At 41.7% G+C, this 23,028-nt stretch overlaps 1 protein-coding gene across 2 annotated transcripts in view; it reads right to left on the reverse strand.

The window, feature by feature from the left end:
• Positions 1–23,028, reverse strand: part of shroom2a (shroom family member 2a) — a 49,985-nt gene that overhangs the window by 22,734 nt on the left and 4,223 nt on the right. Inside the window, exons 2-3 of one of the 2 annotated variants that reach the window (XM_037770354.1) lie at positions 20,795–20,966; positions 10,057–10,205 (exon numbers count right to left, since the gene is read on the reverse strand). In XM_037770354.1, coding sequence (XP_037626282.1) covers positions 10,057–10,205; positions 20,795–20,959 — 314 coding nt within the window. In that variant the 5' untranslated portion in view covers positions 20,960–20,966. Of the gene's footprint in view, positions 1–10,056; positions 10,206–18,342; positions 18,615–20,794; positions 20,967–23,028 lie in introns of those variants that run through there. The other variant, XM_037770355.1, reaches the window with a different exon arrangement.

Consider the following 23,028-nt stretch of genomic DNA (forward strand, 5'->3'; position numbering starts at 1 on the left):
CTAGCCACACATGGCGCCGGCTATTGGTATGCAAATGAAGCTGGTTTTATTAGGCCTATCGTCAGGGCTACAGCTGGGCCGCCACAGATATGCTAGGAAAGTGAATCAGTTGGCTGGAATGGGGGGCAGGGGAGCAGAGACCAGCTCAGAGCCCCGATTCACTTCACATGTATCCGGTACCAACCAGTCCATATCCACAAATAAACACACTAAATGTTAAACAATGTGACAGCCAATTAATTAATAATACTTTAGGAGTATTCACAGATGATTTTAAATCTTTTCCTCGAAGATTAATTTGGTTTGGAAACACTAAGTCTAGCTGATCATGGCTTAACCTAAATGATGCATGACCTCATAATGAATGATAAGACAAAAACAAATCACCACAAAAAACAGAGTATTAAGGTCAAAACACCAGGAAACAAAGATCCCAATATATATATATATATATATATAATATGTCCCCCAGTTATTCACCGACTTATAAGAGACAAAAAGCAGCAGGTGAGACGTCAAACACACACTAGTCAAAAGTTCAAAATACAAAAAAAGTGCATTTTGACTCACCAAACATCTGGATGAAGGAATTCAAAATGGGCACAAAGGAGAAACGTGTTATCCTAAAGAGAGCGTACAATACTAATATTAGCCTGGAGCTCAGTTTGGACCAGTTGTGAGCTGGTCAAGAACCACATTCCTCTTCAAAAGACGAGCCAAAGTAAAGAGACATGCAGGAGAGGTCTGAGCAGCTCTGATGATCCACGACCTTCAAACTCATAATACTCAACACTGAGTGGCCGTGACGGAAACTAAGTTCTGTGGGCAGAATTAGTTTGAACGGAGGGGAGATTTCCTTCAGGATTACGGGGGGGTTTTACCCCAGAGAGGGGGAGGACGAGGGCACAGAGGAAGAGGAGGAGGAGGGCTATTGTCACAGCCAGTCCCCTCGGAGTATTCCCCTACCTTGCCTCGTCTCATTGGCTCTAAGGGGCTAATATGCTAATGACGGGATGAAATGCCGGACTCTTGTCTTTCCGTCCCCTCTTGTGCGACAGACGTGCATTTCTACCGTTACTATAGTAACAGGTTGCTCTCTGGGGGCGCAAGGGCACCCTGTTTCCTCAAAGCCTCGGGGTAATGAGCACCCGAGAAGAACGGCCTGAGAAGAGCAGCGACGTCAGACAGCAGCACATCCAAAATACAACTTCAACACAAGCAGATATTATTGTGCTCATTATTACAGGTTGTGTTTAATTGGGCTGGTTAGTTGTGGTTCAAAGAATGCAGGGCTCAACAATAAGGATTACCCGCTTGCCCCGGGTCAAGTAAAATACCACTATGGGCTAGTAAATGGGTTTAAAATTAGCACCAGCTGGTAAAAATATGCAGGTAGATGTTGGAGTCCACCAATCACAGAGACAGGTGGACAAAAGAGTTCATTTCCAACCCTGCTACTCACCTCCCCGATCGGGAAAGTGGTAAAAAACAATTGAACACAGTTTTTCCCTGCTGATGATGGAAGTAGCTAAGGAGTGACTCATCTCGCTTCCTTCTCATCTCTGTTGAGAGTTGCACACGGTGTGAAAATGGCGACAGGAAAAGACAAAGTTTACGAGCTGAAGCGCTAGCAAGAATTTCAATTATCCTGGAAACAGGAGTTTAGTTGGGTGACATTAGATGATGTGGGAGAAACTCCAGATTAATTTACTCAAATAAAGATTAAACATGACAATTAACTTAAAGGGACTGTTTGTAAGAATCAGAAATGTCTTGTTAACAGCTTCACCTGTGGCCGTTAAGTCAACTAAAGTCAGCGTCGAACTCGCGCTTGTGCTCGCTCTACATAGACATGAAGGAGCATCACTCAACACAGTGAGGAGACACACGTCAGCTAAAAGCACAATATCACTCTATATTTCAGCTGCTTGGCAGTAATGTTAGCTGACCAGACCAAGGTCTCTCCATGAATCAATGCTGATCCTAGTGTTGGCTTTTCTAAAATGTTTGGTCATGAACTTCTTCTTCTTGAACACCAGAATAAAACTTGTCTGCAACACGTTCTTATGAAAAAAAATAATATGTCTGTTCTTTTGCCATTTTATCTGTACAGATGTTAAAGCAGATAGTTACAGCTGTGTAGCTTATAGTTGTCTCAACAGTTGCCTTTAGATAACGACTATTCTAAATGGGATAAATGGGGGAAAACACTCCTGCTTGAGTGACACAAACAAGGTTTTTATTCCTCATTAACGTGCTCTGGCACACCAGCAAGAGGTCTGGTGACAAGCGAGGAGATTAGCAAAGAGTGGTGGCGGCCTAAAGCTGATAGGAAGGCAATAAAATCCACAGTGATCTATTGTGAGGGAAGCAATCAGGCATACGGGCCAAACAAGGTTCTCATTGTGAGCGTGTCTGGCTTTGATTTGACCAAAGGTGTGAGATTCTTTTACAACGTGAGGCTCGGACAGACGGATGCATTCGCTTTATTAACATCTGTCAGGATGAAGAGCAGCATCATAAACAGTATTCAGGTTCAGAAACATGCTGAGGATGTACGCAGCAAACCTGCACTTACAGCAGGTGAGCCGGTGGATTCCACTCGGCCCCTGAGGGTCTGACAAAGACCCCCCTTCAGCAGAGCCTACAATCAGACCAGTCATGTTTCGGGTGAGAGAGGTGAACCGTGAACGGCGTGCAATGACCAGCACATTCCTGAGCTCAGTGGCATTCCAGCTGTCAAGTCAGCGGCTGTCTGCACTGACCCAGAGTCAGAAACACCTGGAGACCTTTAGTGATGTTTTCTCTTCACGACATCACTACAACAAACGTCCTGCATGTCTTTAACACCGACGTCCATTACTGTATACTGATGCCAGTATCGGGTATCGGGTCCGATACTGTGCTCATGTACTCGTACTCATACTCACAAAACGGCCAGGGCATCTCTGCAGCACCACGATATTTAATTTAAAATGGTATTTTGACACACACATTTCACCTTTTAACAAATATTGCGAATTTAATAAATACTGCAATATGAAAATTGCAGTAGGCCCTATTGCGATTACAAAAGAAATTTGCTTAATTGTGCAGCCCTAACCCGCACGGGAGCAAACCCATGTACTGCTGTGGACATAAAAAAATCGATATCAGTTTACGCTATATTTAGAATATTTTCAACGCTTTACCTCGCTGTCAGACAGCCCTTTGTGACGGGGAACTGAAGCCCGTTATCTCAAAGCCACCAGACACAAACAGTAATTTTACCTCTCAGAACACAGGAGTCGCTGGTCTACCGCTGCATCTATCGGTTAGTTAGTTTGTGTTATTGAGTGACTTTGGTGTTTTAAAGGGTTAGATCGGATTCACTAAAGTCACACAATAGCACAAAAACTAAAGGCCTTTCCACATCGGGGGGCGTGGCGAATAAACGACACAAAAATGCAAAATACTCGCCTACGAATATTATATGTCTAGGGCTTTTATTGTGAAAGGTAAGAACGGAAGGAGTGGATCTGGTCTGTGTGGCCTATGTCAGTGTGTACACTCTATTTAGAATATTTTCAACGCTTTACCTCGCTGTCAGACAGCCATTTCTGACGGGGAACTGAAGCCGTTATCTATGCTCTCTTCAAAGCCACCAGACTCCATTCACAAAAACAGTAATTTTACCTCTCAGAACACAGGAGGTGCTGGTCTACCGCTGCATCGATCGGTTAGTTTGTTTGTGTTACTGTTTCATTTTGGTTATTTCAAATTCACTAAATGAGTCCAAAGTGTTGTGAGATGATGAACACCACCTACGTCTAATGTTCTCATACGTACCTCATGAAATGCTCATTAAGAACTAACATTTCTTCATGTCACGTTGCCAAAATCTCATCACAGCTCAAAGCAAGTGGTGTTGTTAAAAACAAAAAGAAAAGATTTGATTTGATTGAACCCCTTCTTGTTGTTTAACTCGTGATATTTACTTCAGCGACTCCTCGTAAAACTCACCTCAGGAACGGGTCAAACCAAACTGAAACCGAGGGGGTGCAGTTTAAAACAGAGCAACACGTAAATCTCTAAACTAAACTAGGATTTCCTCAGCTGAGACCCAAACAATTTTAAGAAATCTGCTTACGAGAAGAATTCCGTGCACAGCATTCCTCACATACTACATGAGCTTATTTAGAAAAACAAAGACTGAATGTAAGCCCACCCCACCCCCGGGCTGAATGCTCACACTGTACGTTAAGCTTTCCTCAGGTATAATTGGATTGTGCACCAAAGTATTTATAAAGCACGTTTCATTGCACATTGCCTCTCAAAGTGTTTTACGTTTTCCTTTAAAGAAGGTACAGTGTGTGCACCGTGTTGGGGAATCTCTTAGCGGAAGTTGAATATAATATTCATAAGTATGTTTTCATTAGTGTATAATCACCTGAAACTAAGAATCACTGTGTTGAGAGGAGAGAGAGGAGAGAGAGGAGAGGAGAGAGTGAGAGGAGAGGAGAGAGGAGAGGAGAGAGGAGACGGGAAATAAGAGAGAGGAGAGAGGAGAGGAGAGGAGAGGAGAGGAGAAAGTAGAGAAGAGAGGAGAGAGGAGAGGTGGGGAGAGGAGAGGAGAGGAGAGAGGAGAGAGGAGAGAAGAGAGAGAGGAGAGAGGAGAGAGGAGAGAGGAGAGAGGAGAGAGGAGAGGAGAGAGAGGAGAGAGGAGAGAGAGGAGAGAGAGGAGAGAGGAGAGGAGAGATGAGAGAGAGGAGAGAGAGGAGAGAGAGGAGAGAGGATAGAGGAGAGAGGAGACAGAGGAGAGAGGAGAGAGGAGAGAGGAGAGGAGGAGAGAGGGGAGAGAGGAGAGGAGAGAGAGGAGAGAGAGGAGAGGAGAGGAGAGAGGAGAGAAGAGAGGAGAGAGGTGAGAGGAAAGGGTGAGAGGAGAGAGGAGAGAGGAGAGAGGAGAGAGGAGAGTCCTTCATATCTACATAGGGAGCGGGTCCTCCATGTTTCTACTAGGTCTGTTCTCGACTGATCGACTAAAGAAATGTTATCGACTAAGAGATGGGCAGCCCATGTTTCTACAGTAGCCCAGAACGGACAAACCAAACTCTGGCTCTAGAGAGAGACTTTCATGTTCTTTTATGTTACCTGAAGGCCGCCGTAGTTCTCCGACACGCTTGTTAAACTGTGGTACCGTCAGCTGCTGTCTGACTTCCGTTGCTCCTAAAGTAGTGTTATTATGGTATGGATGACCTCAAGGCCAACGGCGTTAACATGGTTTAACACGGTTTAACACTCGGTGGCTCACCTTACCTCAGTCGTGGAAAGGGAGGAGTGAGTGGAGGGGTACTCAGTTGGTTGCAATCTGCAACCACACCACTAGATGTCACTTAATCCTACATACTGTACCTTTAAATGACAAAATATACAGTAACATACACCCAACCACACAGCAATAAAAAAAAAAAAACATCAACACGATCAAATAGAAACCCCGGCTCCATCACATGTAACCAACTAGGGATGCACAATATATATATCGAGGCCGATAAATAACGCTGACTAGAGAACCGAACATGTCGTCGGTGTGGACATTTTTTACAGTTTGAGAGGAAAACAACATGATTGCAATTTGCAACACAATTTTTTTTTTTATTTACTTGATTAGAAAACTTAAATGAACATTTGAAGAGCTGTTCTTTGTTTTTTGTTGTGTTAAAGTGAGCTAGCATTTAAGATGGGTAACAGCGGTCAAAAATTCAAAATATTGGATCCGTGGCCTGTCCGCTCCTCCGGAGTGACTGATAGCAGAGCACAATTTCGCAATTAGTATACGGAATCACTTCACCGGTGTGTCTCGACTACTCGCTGCCTTGATAACCAGCTGCACACCGAACACAGAGAGATGTGCCGAGGTTTCTCAGGACGGGTAGAATATAATGTTAATGTTATCTCTGTGCAGTTCGTTAGCTTGCTTCCACGGCTGCAGAAGGCTGTGTTTGCGTGCCAGTTTGTTTCATATGTGTTCAACGGGGTGTCGTAACGGGCCGTGGACGGGATCACACAGATCCAAAACTAAAACAGACGTTCTGGATCGGAATGTAAATTTCCAAGGAGAACATACTGGCTGTATTGTTGTCGGAGAAGATGAGTTAGAGACGTCTCTGCTGCATGGTCATTTTATGATTTATTACAGTAAATGTATTACATATTGGTCCTTTAACAATAGTGATGTCAGTTTGATTTGGTTGGTTCTCGTGACATCCCTAGCATAAACTTCAGGTTGTGAACTTCTTTTTAAAACACAAAAATGTGAATTCATCAGTATCGGCCATGAGAAGCAGGTAATTATTGGTTCGAAAAACAATCGTGCATCCCAATAACCAACTGTACAAGAAAGAAGTGCGACCATACCAGTACACTAACACACACACACACACACACACACACACACACACACACACGGTACACAAACAGTAATTAACCATAAGCCTGGGAGAATCATAAAGTCTTGAGTTTGCAGGCAGCTTGTTGCAGAGACCAGGACCACAGTAACCCTCAGTGGACCTGGATCTGACTCTGGGTACAGCTAGAAGACCTCTGACTGGAGACCTAAGAGGTCTGATCAGGTTATAATAGTCAACGGTACAGTAAAAAGGTGAGAGGAGAGAGAAACCTTCTGTTACACAAAACAACATCTCCTCCCATGTAAAATAGTTAGTTAATGACTGTGGTACTTCTGTAACGATGCCAGAAGGGGGAAACCAAATGCCACAACAGACGTCAAGCCTCACGTTGTAAAGTTTAATGATTCACTCTGCTGTTCTGCAAAAAGCCTCGAGGGAGCTGGAAAAGAAGGCGAACCTCCGCGGGGGTCTGACGATGCAAAATAAAACTATATCTGTCCCGAAATAATGTAAACACCTCATGGAAAAAGCTTCTCAGGCAACATAGGAGAGCTACTGGTGTTTCAAATGATCTGTGGATTCTAGTTGCACTGCTGTTGTCTAAAGAGTGTAAAGTTACCAAACAGAATAACATTTTTCCGCCAAATTACAACTTCTGGATTTAACAGTTATAGTAAAAGCATAACAATAGCAAGCTGGAACGCAGATGAAATGTGGTGACGTGGGATGATTACAGTGTTTGTCTGCATGCAGCAGTCAGTGTCGGCAAGTTTTAAACAAATTTAGCATAAAAGGTGTAATTTAACGTCAGCTCACACCCTGGTTTTGTTTTTGATGTGCGAATGAGATCGACAAAGTGATATTTAAAATGTAAAAATATCTCCTCATGTGACATGCTGGAGTTGAGCATGCTTTTGTGCGCAGTTTTGTCGAGGCATGTACAAAAGACGCTTTCCCACAGATAACCACACCTATCTGTCCTCCGGTGTGTGACGCATGTGACAAGCCTCTCTTCTCAATGACATTACACCAACAGCCTCGCATTAGTCACTGCATGCAAAAAAAAAAAACATGACTTGCTAAAGGAAGCGCCGCCCTCGTGCTGTCTGTAAAGAGACCACACCTGTAGGACAGGAGCAGGTTGTGACAGCTTCCTGATCCTCGTTCAGCGATCCAACTGTGATCCCAGAGATAAAGAGAAAGGAGTTTCACAGCTCACGCCTTCATGCTCACACCCAAACATCTCCACACCCCAACAGCAGCTTTCTACGCAGCCTGCAGACTGCAGCTGGAGAAACAGAGAAAAAGAGCTGCAGCTGAAGCTTTCTGTAATAAACCACTTTATTGTATTCTAAATCAGACACACACCAGTTATTGTGGTTTTAGGAAATGACAGTCGGAACAAACTAAATTCTTCAACGCAGACGAGCAGAAAGAAGAAAGAGTCCCACGGGACTAAAAGTCTGTAAAATACAATATGAACAATAAGAGTTGTCCTTGTAAGGAAATGTCTTTCTCCATTTACAATTATACAAGCATACCACAATGACAATACCCAGATCCGTTAGTTATTCCTCTTCTGTAGTTGAATCTACAACAGTATTTACTTCATATTGTAAGCCATGATACAAGGACATATTTTGTAATATTGGCACTGCTTCAGTTGATTTACAGTTGATTTACAGGCTAATTTCTCTCTTGACATCTAAGATAGAATCAAACTACACTCAGTAATGTAGTGTTGTTAAAACTGTTTAAGAGAGATCACTTTGTGCTGTTGTTAAACTGTATTGAGTTATACAGAAAAGTGTTTCCAGTGCTTGAAGTGGAAAGAAATAAGTACTGGTACTCCCCTTATTCACATGTTGGTGTGTGTATCGGCTATCAACAATTTCTTGCTCCTATTTGTTTATCTATTATTTCTTTAAGCATATTATTATACTGTGTCAGTCATAATCAGCTGTGGTTTGGGCTATGCATCTTCTATAGTCAGCCTATAATATTCCAATAATATTCACATTAGAACACATAGGGTTAACGTGGTGTGTTTGTATATTTATGCATAGTGTTGATACTTAAAGTGTTTCCCTGTGTTTCACTCTATAACATATTATAGGATGTATATAGGCTGGAATCAACAGCAGCCAGCCAGACAGGCAGGTATGCATGCAGAGCTGAGAGACGAAAAGATACTAGGAGATATTGGGTTTGGGGTGATCCCTCACTCGGCGCAGTGTTTAAATAGCGGCGTCTGTGGTGTGACGAGGTTGATCCAACCTTGCAAAGTGAAGTGATGTGGCTCCTTGACATGGTCAGTTCAAACCAAGAAGGCGACGGCCAAAAACAAAAACTGAGATGGTGACAGCCAAAAACCGAGATGGCAACGACCAAAAAAATTAGATGGCGAAGGTTAAAAACCAAAACTGAGTTGGCGAAAGCCAAAACCAAGATTGCGACGACCAAAAACCAAAACCGAGATGGCGACAGCCAAAAACCAAGATGGCGACGACCAAAAACCAAAACCGAGATGGCGACAGCCAAAAACCAAGATGGCGACGACCAAAAACCAAAACCGAGATGGCGACGACCAAAAACCAAAACCAAGATGGCGACGACCAAAAACCAAAACTGAGATGGCGACGGCCAAGAACAAAAATGGCAACGGACAAAATGCCGAACTCGAGGCTTCAAAAATAAAAATAAATCCCGATTGGTGCACAGAAGTGTGTGATGTCACTCTTTTCCAACTGAGCCCACTTCATGAGTAGAAAGTAACCAAAACTGTTCTAACTTCGACAGAAAACCGTGACTCCGTCTCTCAGAGTAAGACGCTGATTCAGAAGAGATGTGTTCAGGGCCTTTAAGTTGTTACAGACAGCAACACATCCTTGTTTCCAGCTCCTATAATAGACACGTCTCTTGAGAATAGAAGACAATGAGTGAGACTCGCAGCCGCGTCCTCGTGGACAGATAAATGGTGAATGGACTTCCTTGTACGGGAGGATTTGTTCAGGGATTACGTTATGATATGATACAATACAGACGGCGGAGAGAGACACAATGGGAGCAGTGTGTTTCACACACACAACAAGGTCAGTCGTAAGAAGGCCTCCAGGACTCAGTTGACAAATGATTCATCAGTTAAACAAGATTATGAATACTAAACAATAGCTGGGAGTCAATAAGTCACTGGGACGGGCCTGTGGCAATACGAGTGAATGTAATCATTTATTGAGGGCTTACTGTTCATCAGCAGAGAAGTGTGGTGCAAAGAGAACACTGGAAATGTCTCATCACAGACAGCGTGAGACCAACAGGATCATTTGCATCGTAACTTCCCGTTTGTTTGTCCTTCCCACACCTGCCTCCAACAACCTCTCTTCCTTCTATCTACTCACAAACCTCCTGACCTCCTGTTGACTTCAGCTCAGTACGACCTGGTAGAACAGGACTATCCAGCTGCCAAAAACTCAACACTGACAGCTTAGAAATCCCAGAAACTGCAGGTCAGTCTGCAAACACACAACGCAGACAAACAGCTGCGAGGGCCGGGAGGATCCTCCGCCGCCTCGGTTTGTTGGAGATGTTACCATAGTGACCTGTTAGGCTGAGAGGGGCGGTGCTGTCGTGGCAGCAGCTAGATAGGTAGGAGAGATTGGTTACCTACCGTTTCACCACCAGACTGAGGGTCTTGTGGGAGCCTTTCACCAGGCAGATCGCCTCCTGTCTGAAGCCACTCAGGGGAATCTCGTTGATGTTGACGAGCTCGTCTCCCACCTGGAGACTCACAGCTGCTGCCTTGCTGCCTTCCTCAACCTGGAGCACAAACACAGCAGATGGAAAGCGGAGAATTAAAACACAGTGTTTTACAGAGGCGCCAAAATATTTCAGGAAGCCAACGTCTGCCGGCAAGCTAGCTGGTTAGCATGACACGGCACATTTTGGGGCAATCTCTACTGGGGCTGCACGATTATGGCCAAAATGATAAATAAACAGATCACTGCTTTCACTTCAACGTTGTGAAGATACTGGTAAAACCTGATGAATCCATCGGTACCAACCATGTCATACTAGCTGGTCATGAAGGAGGTTAAATAACACTCCAAACTTACACTAAATTTTGGCGAGGAAAAAACTGGCATGTCCATTTTCAAAGGGGTCCCTTGACCTCTGACCTCCAGATCAGTGAATGTAAATGGGTTCTATGGGTACCCACGAGTCTCCCCTTTACAGACATGCCCACTTTATGATAATCACATGCAGTTTGGGGCAAGTCATAGTCAAGTCAGCACACTGACACACTGACAGCTGTTGTTGCCTGTTGGGCTGCAGTTTGACATGTTATGATTGGAGCATATTTTTCGGATATTTTTTTTCAGACATTTGTTGGACATTTGTCAGACATTTTTTTAACATTTTTTTGACTTTTTTTCGGACATTTGTCGTATTTTTTTTTAACATTTTATTTTACTTTTTTTCATATATTTGTAGGATATTTTTCAGACTTTTTTTCAGACATTTTATGGACATTTGTCGTACTTTTTTCGGACATATTTTTTAAACTTTTTTTCATACATTTATGGACTTTTTTTCTCATATTTTTCGGACATTTTTTTAGCTTTTTTAAAAAACATTTTTTACTTTTTTTCGGACATGCTAAGTCTTTATGCTAAATGCAGTACCTGTGAGGGTTTCTGGACAATATCTGTCATTGTTTTGTGTTGTTAATTGATTTACAATAATAAATATATACATACATTTGCATAAAGCAGCATATTTGTCCACTCCCATGTTGATAAGAGTATTAAATACTTGACAAATCTCCCTTTAAGGTTCATTTTGAACAGTGATTAATTAATCGTGATTAACTATTTTAATCGATTGACAGCCCCTAGTTTTGACATAAGAGCTCTAGGTTTGAAGTTTAAATTTGGGCCACCAGAAATGTACTTTGGCCACCAAATTTAGGAGCTTGGTGGCCCGTAAGGCCAGCGCTTGAAAATATTAGCGTCGATCCCTGTATAAGCTTTACTTTCACTTTGCAGTTCAGTGTGCTACCAGGTTCGATCTCCCAGGAAAATGAATACTCCCATTTACGGCACAAAGCCATGGAAAAACAAAAAGCCGTGTGTCCTGTGCAGCTTTGTCAACTGGTTTCCAATGAAAGTAGCACCAGCTCCCAAAAGTCCCTTAAAGTCACCAGATGACGTCATAGGTTAATTTGTCTTGCTCATTCATTTGCATAAAGCTTAGTGGTTGTGTGGGTTGCAGAGACGGAGAGACACCGTGCTGTTGGTTGTGATTACTCTGAGCTGCATTGGGAATGAATTCCAATATAATATATTGGAACATATTTCTTGCTCTTTCCCTGATGGTCTGAATAAGTCACTAAATTTATCGCTAGTAGTCGGCTCTGAGGAAAGAGATCCGGTTTTCTTTGCGACAGCGGTGCCAACAATAATACCACTTGGTATCTTTAATTAGAGAGGAACATGACTAGTGCAATCTGTGGGAGAGGTGTGGGAATTCAGAGGAGACTAGATGACATCATCTTTGTGAACCTCGTCATAGAAATGTGGACGCTACTGTGATGCAACAGTAGACGCAGGACAACGGCGTCTTTAATGCACATTGTGCTAAATATTAGTATTTATCAGAGTGGCCACCAGCTCATAGAGAATATACAGTTTATAAGAAGGTGCCAAAAGACTTCTCATGTCCAAGAGGTTCCCACCACGGTGTTGTGAAAGAGATTAAGTGACCTCATACGACCTCACCTTGGTGCCACTTACTGCTTCTCAGCACAGATAAGCAAACCCCTGATATTTACTGAAGGTTTTTAAAGCCTATTGTGGAGCAGGTTCTGCTAATGTGACCTCATGTCGTAACGTTTGTACTGTGTTTTAGATCAGGAGTCCCTGATGAGAACTGAGGAGACAAGAAAAAGAACCTGTAATATCTGGACACATTTCTGTCATTGTCGATCACAAAGCATCTTTAAGGCAGGAAACCATTTATGAAAACCTACTGTTTATGAAATTAAAATTATACAGCCTACCACTTTTCATCAGAAACTTCAGTAATATTTAATTGTTATTAATTGCATGATTATCCATAGTTAATCAGGATTAATCACAAATGAATTAATAAATTTTTTAGCTGCTTTTTTCCTGCTTTCATTTCAAAATAAAAGCCCTCAGGCGCTGACAGCAGCAGCAGAAACACAGCTGACAGGCAGCCGACACGCGTCTAGTGTGAACACCAGACTCCTGCATCACGCAGCCACCACGCAACGCAGACGCCACGCGCTCCTGACGTTGGTAGTGTGCCCATGGCTTTAGGTAAACGACAGGTTAACAATGAGGATGAGATGAGATGATGGACTTTTTGCTTGACATCTGGCCGAGAAGAACTTTGGCCCCGCTTAAGCGCCCCTCAGCAAATTTATCTTGGTGCGCTTTAATTTATGCACCGTGAAACTGAACCAGACTAAATAGAAAACGAACCAAAACGACCACTCTGATTCGGACTAGCCAGATTGGTGAAAGGGATATGTGAGAGAAATGCACCAAAAAGCCGTCAGTGTTCTTGTTGATGTTCTTAATCTATTTTACAGGTTGACAGAAGAAACACACCGTGTACCAAAGTTAACAGCAGGTTTCTGAAGACGTGGATCAAAGGCTATAAAAATACTTCAGAAAGCTGCCGTCCCAGCTCAGTGGTGTGATGTAAAAACAACCCGTGCATTGTGTTTGTTTGAGGGTAGACACCTGGAATAACACATCTGTCAGAGGGAAGTACAGTGAACAGAGCACACGGTGACCCTGAACTCAGCAACATCAGACCCACCACATATAAGATATTAAACTAGACAGAACAACGGCTCTCTGAAGAGTCAGATGTACCGTTAAGGTCAGCGCCGTCCTCACACTGACGCAGACGGTCAGATATGAGAGAGGTGTGGAAAGAAAAGCAGTGAGACGTTGCCTGGCAGTTGGCACATTAACACACAAAAGCTCTGGAGCTGATTATCAGTTCTCCACTCGACCTGTGAGAGAGGCCTGCATGACTCAACCACAGAGGTATGTGTACATTTACAGACCGTTACGTCTTATACGGCCTTTATCCTCAGCACAGACAACCAGAGCCAAGATCGCTCCAATCAAAGCCCTTTTTCATTTTTCTATAATACCGGTTTTAAGGCCGGGTTAAGGCCGGGGTGGACCGAGGGCTGTTATGATGACTGGCTGGGTTCCTGAGCTGGTCCTGATATGGTAGTGGATTCTGTAGAGAGGACTGAATGCGTTTACAGTTGGTTGCCATGTTTAAACACGGACACAGTTTTACTGGAACTGGAAAATCATTCTCACTACATCACACAAGTTTGAATACATTTAACTGAAGCACAGGTGCTATAATTTTGAATAAAATACCCATAATGCAACGAAAGTAGTGGTCTTTATTGTTTTTTGCAAAGACCATATTAGGGAACCATCCATGTAATTGTGGGGCAATTAGGTGAAAAACATCCATATTTATGATATAATGAAGTTAATGAAAATGGGTCAAATTTGACCTGAAGACAACAGGAGGGTTAAGATCAACAGTATGTCAGGACATCTGTGTGACAGCCTAAAGCTACACAGTAGTCTGGCTTTATTCAAACAGGAAACAATAACAATTTAAGAATATAAATTAAAACAACAAACAGTGTCGAGTAGAAGAAGCATAAAAGAAAACCTGAGGGCAAATAAAGGCTGTGTTTACACAGCATGAAGATTCATAGAGCTTCTCCAAACAGTTGTCACTCCATCAGGCCAATCAGCGCGAGCCGTACCGCGGCCTTTGTTTGCTATCTCCCTCCAGGACATAATCAGCCCAACTCCAGCCATCCTGGATGTCTGAGTGTCCTCAGAAATAGCCTCCTGTCTCTGTGTGGGACATGGAGGGAAGGATGTGGTGGTGATGAGGGTAAGGAATGTGTCTTTTCTGCTGACAGATGTCCTGCGCAGCCAGCTGACGGAGCTGAACTCACACCTCTAGTATGGTTTTAGGCATCGCCTGAACACTTCACTGACAACGTTCATTAACCGCATTAACAAACTCACACATATATCATGTCTCTGTAGGTTAGACAGATGTTTTAAGCATCTCTAGCTTTTGTGAACTTCTTACACTACATTTGGTTGCAGAAAAGCAATAACCATGTTCGCTTGAGCAATAGCTATTCACACCAAATCAGGCGTTCAGTCCTCCCATTCATCTGAATGTGGGAACTGCGTTTAAGCTGCACTAACCTGAACCGACGTCATTGGAAACTGTCTTGTAAAGGGGGCAGGCACTTTCAAAAAAATACTTGGCAGGTCATTGGATGAAACATCTGTCAATCAAAGCGAGTCGGGAGAAAAGCAAAAACATCTTTTCCATCTAGAAAAGCGTCCAGTGTCGTTCTTTGCTCTTCTTTCAATGAAGAAATACTCTCCAGTCCTGATAGAACTGATGCTTTTGCAGCATCTACGCTAACCTCTTCAGGAGCCGCCGTTGTTGTTAAGAACCAACGGTCGCCTCTCCGTGTCATCTGGCACAAAAATGAAGAGAGAAGGATATTAAAAGGCGGGTTCATCTGCATTCTTTTCCTTTTCTTCAAATGGAAACGCTCACTCAGCCGCAAAAAGCCGTGATGTAGGTTACCGAAGTCAATAAGGTCATGAATAATGTGAACGCTAGCACTAGCTAAGTTAGCTGTGCTAAGTTTAGAAATAACTGAAAGGGGTTAGTTTGGATTTTTTTGAAGTGGGGTTGTATGTATACTCCTGTGTTCTGAGAGATAAAATTACTGTTTCTGTGAATGGAGTCTGGTGGCTTTAAAGAGAGCGATATAACGGCTTCAGGTCCCCGTCAGAAAGGACTGTCTGACGGCGAGGTAAAGTGGACGGGAGCAGCCATCTAAAAACATATTAATATCAGTTTAAGTATACGCTATATTTAGAATATTTTCACCACTTTACCTCGCCGTTATATCGCTGTCTTCAAAGCCACCAGACTCCATTCACAAAAACAGTAATTTCCCTCTCAGAACAGGGGAGTTGCTGGTCTACCGCTGCCTCCATCGGTTAGTCTGTTTGTGTTTTTGTGTGACTTTCAGATTCAAACTAACGTGGCGTCCACAAAGCAGTACATCGCTTAGTTTGGACCCGCCCTTTAAGGTAAGGCTAAAAAACATTTACAATAAATAACTGTTTTATATCTTCTGTAAATACTAAGCATTTGCAGCAAAGTGCACCTGTTAGTTCTCTTCTACCTAATCAATAATCAATCCATATTCTGCCTCCAAAAACCTCCACAAATAGAAATAAGCGATAGAGATATATAATCTGATTCTTCCTCTCATGAGCCATAATCCTGTTCTCTATGAATCATCTTTTTCCCCAGAGGTTGAGCAATCCTAAAACAGTCAAATCAAGCCCTTAATGTTGTAACACAAAGGATTCAATAATTGGTAAAACCTGTTTACCTGCAGCGTGTAAGAACAGAGAGCAGAGAGTCTCGTGCTGCTTCTTTAAGAGAAAACTATATTTTTTCTTCTTCCATATATAATCTGATCCTGGCACAGGACACACGTATGTACGAGGTACATGCCCAGCTGTGTTGTGTAAAACAGGATTATATAAGTTTATTGAGACTAAGGACGTTAAGTCCACGAAGACCTTGAGCAGAACCTGAGCTATGAGAGGAATGTGAAGAATTTTAATTAGATCCAGGATTTCTTTTTTTTAACCAATACCTCTAAACCTCTCAATAAACTACGGGCCCTTTTTTTTTTAATAATCATCTTTCATTTCAGCAATTGGAGGTTTGAAGAATGTACATAACAAGCCAATAAAAATAACACATTTAAGCCGTCTGTGTTTCTCAGGTTATACAGAACATGTAGAAATACCTGGCAGAACCAGACGGAGTACTCGATGCTCACCTCTCACACTAAAACAGAAAACATGATCATAATAAAAAGATGTAATAAAAGGAAAAGACGTCAAGGCCAGGTGGACATTTATGATTATTAAAAAAGGGGTTGTAATCTGATAAACAGTACAATTTAACACAAAAGTCCACATGGGTGCTGCTGTGTTAAAGTTGAACAGTATGCAACGAGAGGAGGAACTGATTTCAACATTTTAAGTAGTCTGACTTGTCTATGATGGGGTTTTCTTACAAATTAGGGCTGTCAATCAATAATATAATAATAATAATAAAATATTCAATCGAGATTATACTGTTCTAAATGTACCTTAAAGGGAGATTTGTCAAGTATTTAATCCTCTTATCAACATGGGAGTGGACAAATATGCTGCTTTATGCAAATGTATGTATATATTTATTATTGTAAATCAATTAACACAAAACAATGACAGATATTGTCCAGAAACCCTCACAGGTACTGCATTTAGCATAAAACATATGATCAAATCATAACATGGCAAACTGCAGCCCAGTTGCCAGTTTTTCCTCGCCAAAATATAGCATTAAGGCAAATTCATTTTACTGCCACTAATTTCGTTAACGCATTAACGTGCTCAGTTTTAAAGCTAGAGTGAAGATACTGGTATCATATGAAACTATAAAACCTGATGAGTCCATCGGTACCAACCATGTCAGACTAGCTTGTCATGAAGGATGTTAAATAACGCTCCAAACTTGCGGAAAAACTGTCATGTCCATGTTCAAAGGGGTCCCTTGACCTCTGACCTCCAGATCAGTGAATGTAAATGGGTTCTATGGGTACCCACGAGTCTCCCCTTTACAGACATGCCCACTTTATGATAATCACATGCAGTTTGGGGCAAGTCATAGTCAAGTCAGCACACTGACACACTGACAGCTGTTGTTGCCTGTTGGGCTGCAGTTTGCCATGTTATGATTGGAGCATATTTTGCGGTAATTTTTCTGACATTTTTTCTGACTTTTTCTCTGACATTTTTCAAACATATTTCGGACATTTTTTTTTTTTACATTTTTCATACATTTGTTGAACATTTTTCAGACTTTTAAAAAAATATTTTTAAGACTTTATCTTTACTTTTTTTCGGACATTTTTTGATTTTTTTTTCATTATTTTATGTATTACAAGTTTTCCTAAACGTCATGTTTAAATGTGCAAATGAGGCATTATCTAATGCTAACCTTTGGTGAATTTAGACGGACGCAAATAGACAAAAGCAGTAAAATAAACACCCAAATGTGTGTTTTGGATGTTTTCTTTCCTACTTTCCTCCTGTTCAGGTAGGACAGGAAACAGGACATAGAGCACACATGTGTGCAAGAACAGCTGATAATATGAATCATAAATCACCTTCCAAAGAAACTGGTCCGATAAAGAACAACATGCCAACTATGTGTCCACATATTGATGTCATCAGACAGACACATGTTGGAGTAGAGGCCTCACACATTTCTTTGAGTATTAAGCAGACAGCCTGTTCTATAATGTAAGGTTATTATTTTTTGTAATCTCTAGATAACACCAATAACTCACACCTTTTAAATCAATAGCTATACTCTGAGAGGAACTCACAAAAAGAGCACAAATCACTAATCCTCACTTAATTTATCCCATCATGCCATTCCAGCGGGCTTCAGGCTGTCACAGATAATTCACTACATTTAGAAAATCAAACAAAGCTCCTACATTCCTCTCCTCTGCTCCTGGTACCACACTCTACCCTCCACACTGAAATATAACCCGGCACAAAAACACCAGAAAGCAAAAAAAGGTCCAGGTGGGATCTTATAACACACACCGTGGGTAAAGTGACAGCAAACTAAACATGTGTTGAGTCTAGTCTAGGAACAATTTACTTCATGAGGTGCCGGCCAGGAAGACTTAAACTGTTAAAGCATATCTCTTAAAGGGTTGTGAGAGTTCTCTAAATGTTCTGAGGAATTTACATCTCACCATCGGATGCGAACAGGTTCCTCTCGTTGGTCCTTGGGAGGAAGGTCGTGGCGTCTCAGTGACAAAACATTAACGACGAAATGCTGCCAATATCAAACCAAAGAGTCCAACTGGGCAACGGTTCACTCCACACGGTTCAGCAATGAGATCTCGCAGCTTACAGCTTAAAGACTTAAAATGGTCAGAATTCTTTGTCATTTGAATGAATTGTAAAAAGCTAATGGGGGTGAAGGTGGCGCTAACCGTATCGCTCTAAGCCCGTATGGTGCCTGATATCCTGAGTTTCGTCCATCGCGAGTTGGACTTTGGACCCTTTTTGGGTCAATAGAGAAAAACAGAACTGAAGCAGGGACACACGGCTCCCGACTAACAGGTGCTGGTATGTTACCATGCCAAATTAACCAGCAAGGTCTTTTGTAGTAAATCATTACTCAGTCAACAGAGAAGTGAGCTTACAGTGTGATTTCAGAGCTGATTTAGGCATTCTTTCCTTCTCACTGTACGCGTATTGTGGCTCATATCACCCATTTAACAAAGTCATGACATACAAGGATCAGAAGCTTTAGTGCATGTTCTGTTGAATGTTTATTTTTTGGATTATTTTGTGCTGATTTTGGAGCACTTTACTCAACACTATGTGCCAAAAAAACACAGTTTTGGATAGGGATGCACCGATACCACTTTTTTCAGACCGAGTACAAGTACCTACATTTGGGTACTCGCCGATACCGAGTACCGATACGAGTACTTCTCTGTGCCAAAACACCCTCGTTAACAGCCAGCTGGAGGGTGTGAGCGACACACAGCAGGCTGGGGAGTCCCGCATACGAGGCGGTGCGCCGCCACCGGCTCTAGGTCGGTTTGGAAAGGCTCGGGGCGAAGGTGGCTCGCGGACACAGCTTTACAGCGCTCCCCGCCTGGACCTCGCCGCACCGTGACGGGGCTCCCTGCTCCGCCCCAACCGCGTCGTGCCGCAGCCCACGTAAAAGGCGCCAGAGGTCTGTGGCGATGTCGGCAACCCGTCTTGAAACACGGACCAAGGAGCCTAACACACGTTTGAGTCAGAGGGTGCAAGCAAAACCTTTCAGCAATGAAAGTGAGGGCCGGCGCGCGTGAGGACCCGAAAGATGGTGACGAGAAGTTAACGTCGCGCTGCTGTAAAGTTGTATTGGTGCCGTTTTGCAAGTACGAGTACATGAGCACAGTATTGGACCCGATACCCGATACTGATATCGGTATCGGTGCATCCCTAGTTTTGGAGCATGCTATGATTGCACAGATCACACTTGAAAAGGAGACAGTTAACACTCTCTCCATAGAGCTAGCTCTACCGTAGCTACATATCCAAATGTATGTCTGAATTTCAAAGACGAGCAACTGGACTGAAATAAGACTGAGATACATGCTAATGTCAGCATGCTATCATGCTCATAAGGACAATGCTAAGATGCTGATGTAGCTGAGTTTACCATCTTAGCTCATAAATGGTACCATGTTAGCTAGGGCTGGGACGATACACCTATCTCTCGATTCAATACTATCACGACACTTGGGTGCCGATTCGATTAGTATTGCAATTATTAAGTATTGCGATTCGATATTACGATTTATTGTGATCTTTGTTAACTTTTTTAACACTAGACCATGGGGAAAAGTTGAATCATACACTTCTAGGGACTTTTACTTTGGAAAATATCTAAATTAATCCAGTAAAAATGTTTGATTTTCAGCATGTACGTAGTCAGAGATGTCATGAAGTCAAATATATCAGGATCATTCTCAGGAATTATTTATTATCCAGCAACCCAAAAATCAAATTTCCCTCACAGATTAGTGGTATTTTCTTTTTAATTTATAAGGGACATGTAATGTTTTATTCTTCTGGTGAATATAATCCAATCGATCTTATTTCCATAGATGTATTTTGTATATACAGTTCCCTTTGTTAACACCTTTATTTTGAAAAGCCGGAAGTAGTCCCACGTGTCTACTTCCTCTAACTTCTCCATAAATGTCAGTATCTGGGTGCTCTACAGTCGTAGCGTCGGCCCGTTTGACCACGGAGACGAGAGCGACAGCCGTCTCCACCTCCACGTTACGATAACGTTTCCTGTCCGTGACGGAGTTAGCATGCAGCTTTAGCTCTGCTCTGTCTAGCTCTGCTTTTCCTGTCAATGTGTGAAACCCAAAGTGTTTCCATCCTTTACTGGATGTGTAGTGTTTACCACGCTGGATTTCACATGTGAGGGTGCGGGTCGTATCCACGACGACCCTCCAACGTTTTAGACTTGTTCTTTTCGGCTCGCTGAGGTTTGTTTTGGTTGACGGATACGGAACGGATATGACGTCACGTTACTCAGACTACAACAATAAAAGCCTCAACTCTCAGCTGTATTTGATATAAAAGAGTCTTATTTGGTGTTATTTACCTAAATAATATAGGTATATTTACCTTGGTTATGAGCAGAGGTTCTCGATGCTCCAGTCCTCCTCTGAGTGTAAATCCCCACGGTGCTCCTCCTGACAGGAATACATCCACCAGCGTCCATGGTGGACCTTGCCAAACGCCCTCTGCTTCTGTGTAGTGTGGCTCATGTTTATATCCCTCAGCATCCATGGTACTACTGCAAAGGTAAAGAAGATAGCATGAAAACATGTCCAGACACTAAATTATAATAAATATTATGTTACTGTTGACCAAATGTCTGACTGTATTTCAGAAGGCAAAATCTTCTGCTTCCGTTCTATGCTGATGACACCCCGCTGTAACTCTAAAATCGACTAGGGCTGCAACTAACGATTATTTTCATTATCCATTAATCTGTTGATTATTTTCTTGATTAATCGATCAGTTGTTTGGTCTATAAAATGTCAGAAAATGAGAATAATGTGGATCAGTGTTTCCTAAAGTCCAAGATGACATCCTCAAATGTCTAAAAGATATTCAGTTTACTGTCATAGAGGAGGAAAGAAAACAGATAATATTTATATTTAAGAAGCTGTAATCAGAGAATTTACACTTTTTTTCTTTAAAAATTACTCAAACCGATTGATTGATTATTAAAATAGCTGACGATTAATTTAATAGTTGACCACTAATCGATTAATCGTTGCAGCTCTAACTGGTACTTAAGAACAAGACAATATTACCCCCATCTCTCGGCATCGTTACTATTGTTGATCAAGATTTTACTGATCACTTTCAAAGCTCAGCACGGTCTGATCTGACCTCACGTCACACCGCTGATCTCTTAAGTCCTCCTGAACCTCAGCGTGACCTGAAAACACCACTGACTCTTCTACAGTCTCATCAATAAAGCTAACAGTGGCTGGAGAAGCTGCCTGCTAGATAAGAAAACATTCAACTGTAAGTCTCTTTTATCCTGTTAATTATTTTATCTCAATACATACTACTTTTACAACTGACCTTGTTTTGGACCATGTGTTTTTTTTATTATTTGTATTAGGGCTGTCAATCGATTAAAATAGTTAATCATGATTAATTGCAAATTAATCATATTTTTATCTGTTCAAAATGAACCTTAAAGGGAGATTTGTCAAGTATTTAATCATCTTATCAACATGGGAGTGGACAAATATGCTGCTTTATGCAAATGTATGTATATATTTATTATTGTAAATCAAACACAACACAAAACAATGACAGATATTGTCCAGAAACCCTCACAGAAACTGCATTTAGCATAAAGATTTAGCATGTCCAAAGAAATGTAAGAAAAAGGTCTGAAAAATGTCTGACAAATGTATGAAAAAAAGTTTTAAAAAAATGTCCGAAATATGTCCGAAAAAAGTACGACAAATATCCAACAAATGTTCGACAACTGTCAGAAAAAGATTCAGAAGTATGTCCGAAAAAGTACAACAAATTGTACGACAAACTGCAGCCCAACAGGCAACAACAGCTGTCAGTGTGTCAGTGTGCTGACTTGACTATGACTTGCCCCAAACTGCATGTGATTATCATAAAGTGGGCATGTCTGTAAAGGGGAGACTCGTGGGTACCCATAGAACCCATTTACATTCACATATCTGGAGGTCAGAGGTCAAGGGACAGTATCAGTATCTTTACTCTAGCTCTAATACTGATCCCGCTACAACCTCCGAAAAATTGAAGTGTCCGGGCCCGACGGCGGCTTGTCAGAGGTTAATTAATAATTGCAAGTTGCATTAATGCATTAAAGAAATTAGTGGCATTAAAACGAATTTGCGTTAACGCGTTATTATCATGTTAACTTTGACAGCCCTAATTATTATTCTTTGTGTGGAACCCAGGTAGATCATCAGCTAATTGGGATCCTAATAAAATCATAATCCTATCTGCAAATTGTGTTTGCTATTAATAGATAATAAAGTGCTTTATCATTGTCTGTGTTTGATGCATGAAATAATACACATTCACCTTGAAAGTTTACATTACTTTAAAAACACAAATGTGTTGGCGTAGTAAAACTAAATTTGGCAATACAGAATGCTGTTTATATTAATTTAATCAAAACTACATTTTTAATTTTGTCCAACTGCATTGTAAAACACTTATTTGTGTGCTACACTTGTTGCTAACTGTAATGTCTTATTATTAGTAGCCTATTATCTTTAACATGCTGTAGGATTTAACTGGTATCAGTCACACTAATGTGACCAGAGCTTGTAAGATAAGATAAGATA

Source organism: Sebastes umbrosus, chromosome 5, assembly GCF_015220745.1.
Source record: "Sebastes umbrosus isolate fSebUmb1 chromosome 5, fSebUmb1.pri, whole genome shotgun sequence".
Taxonomy (NCBI): domain Eukaryota; kingdom Metazoa; phylum Chordata; class Actinopteri; order Perciformes; family Sebastidae; genus Sebastes; species Sebastes umbrosus.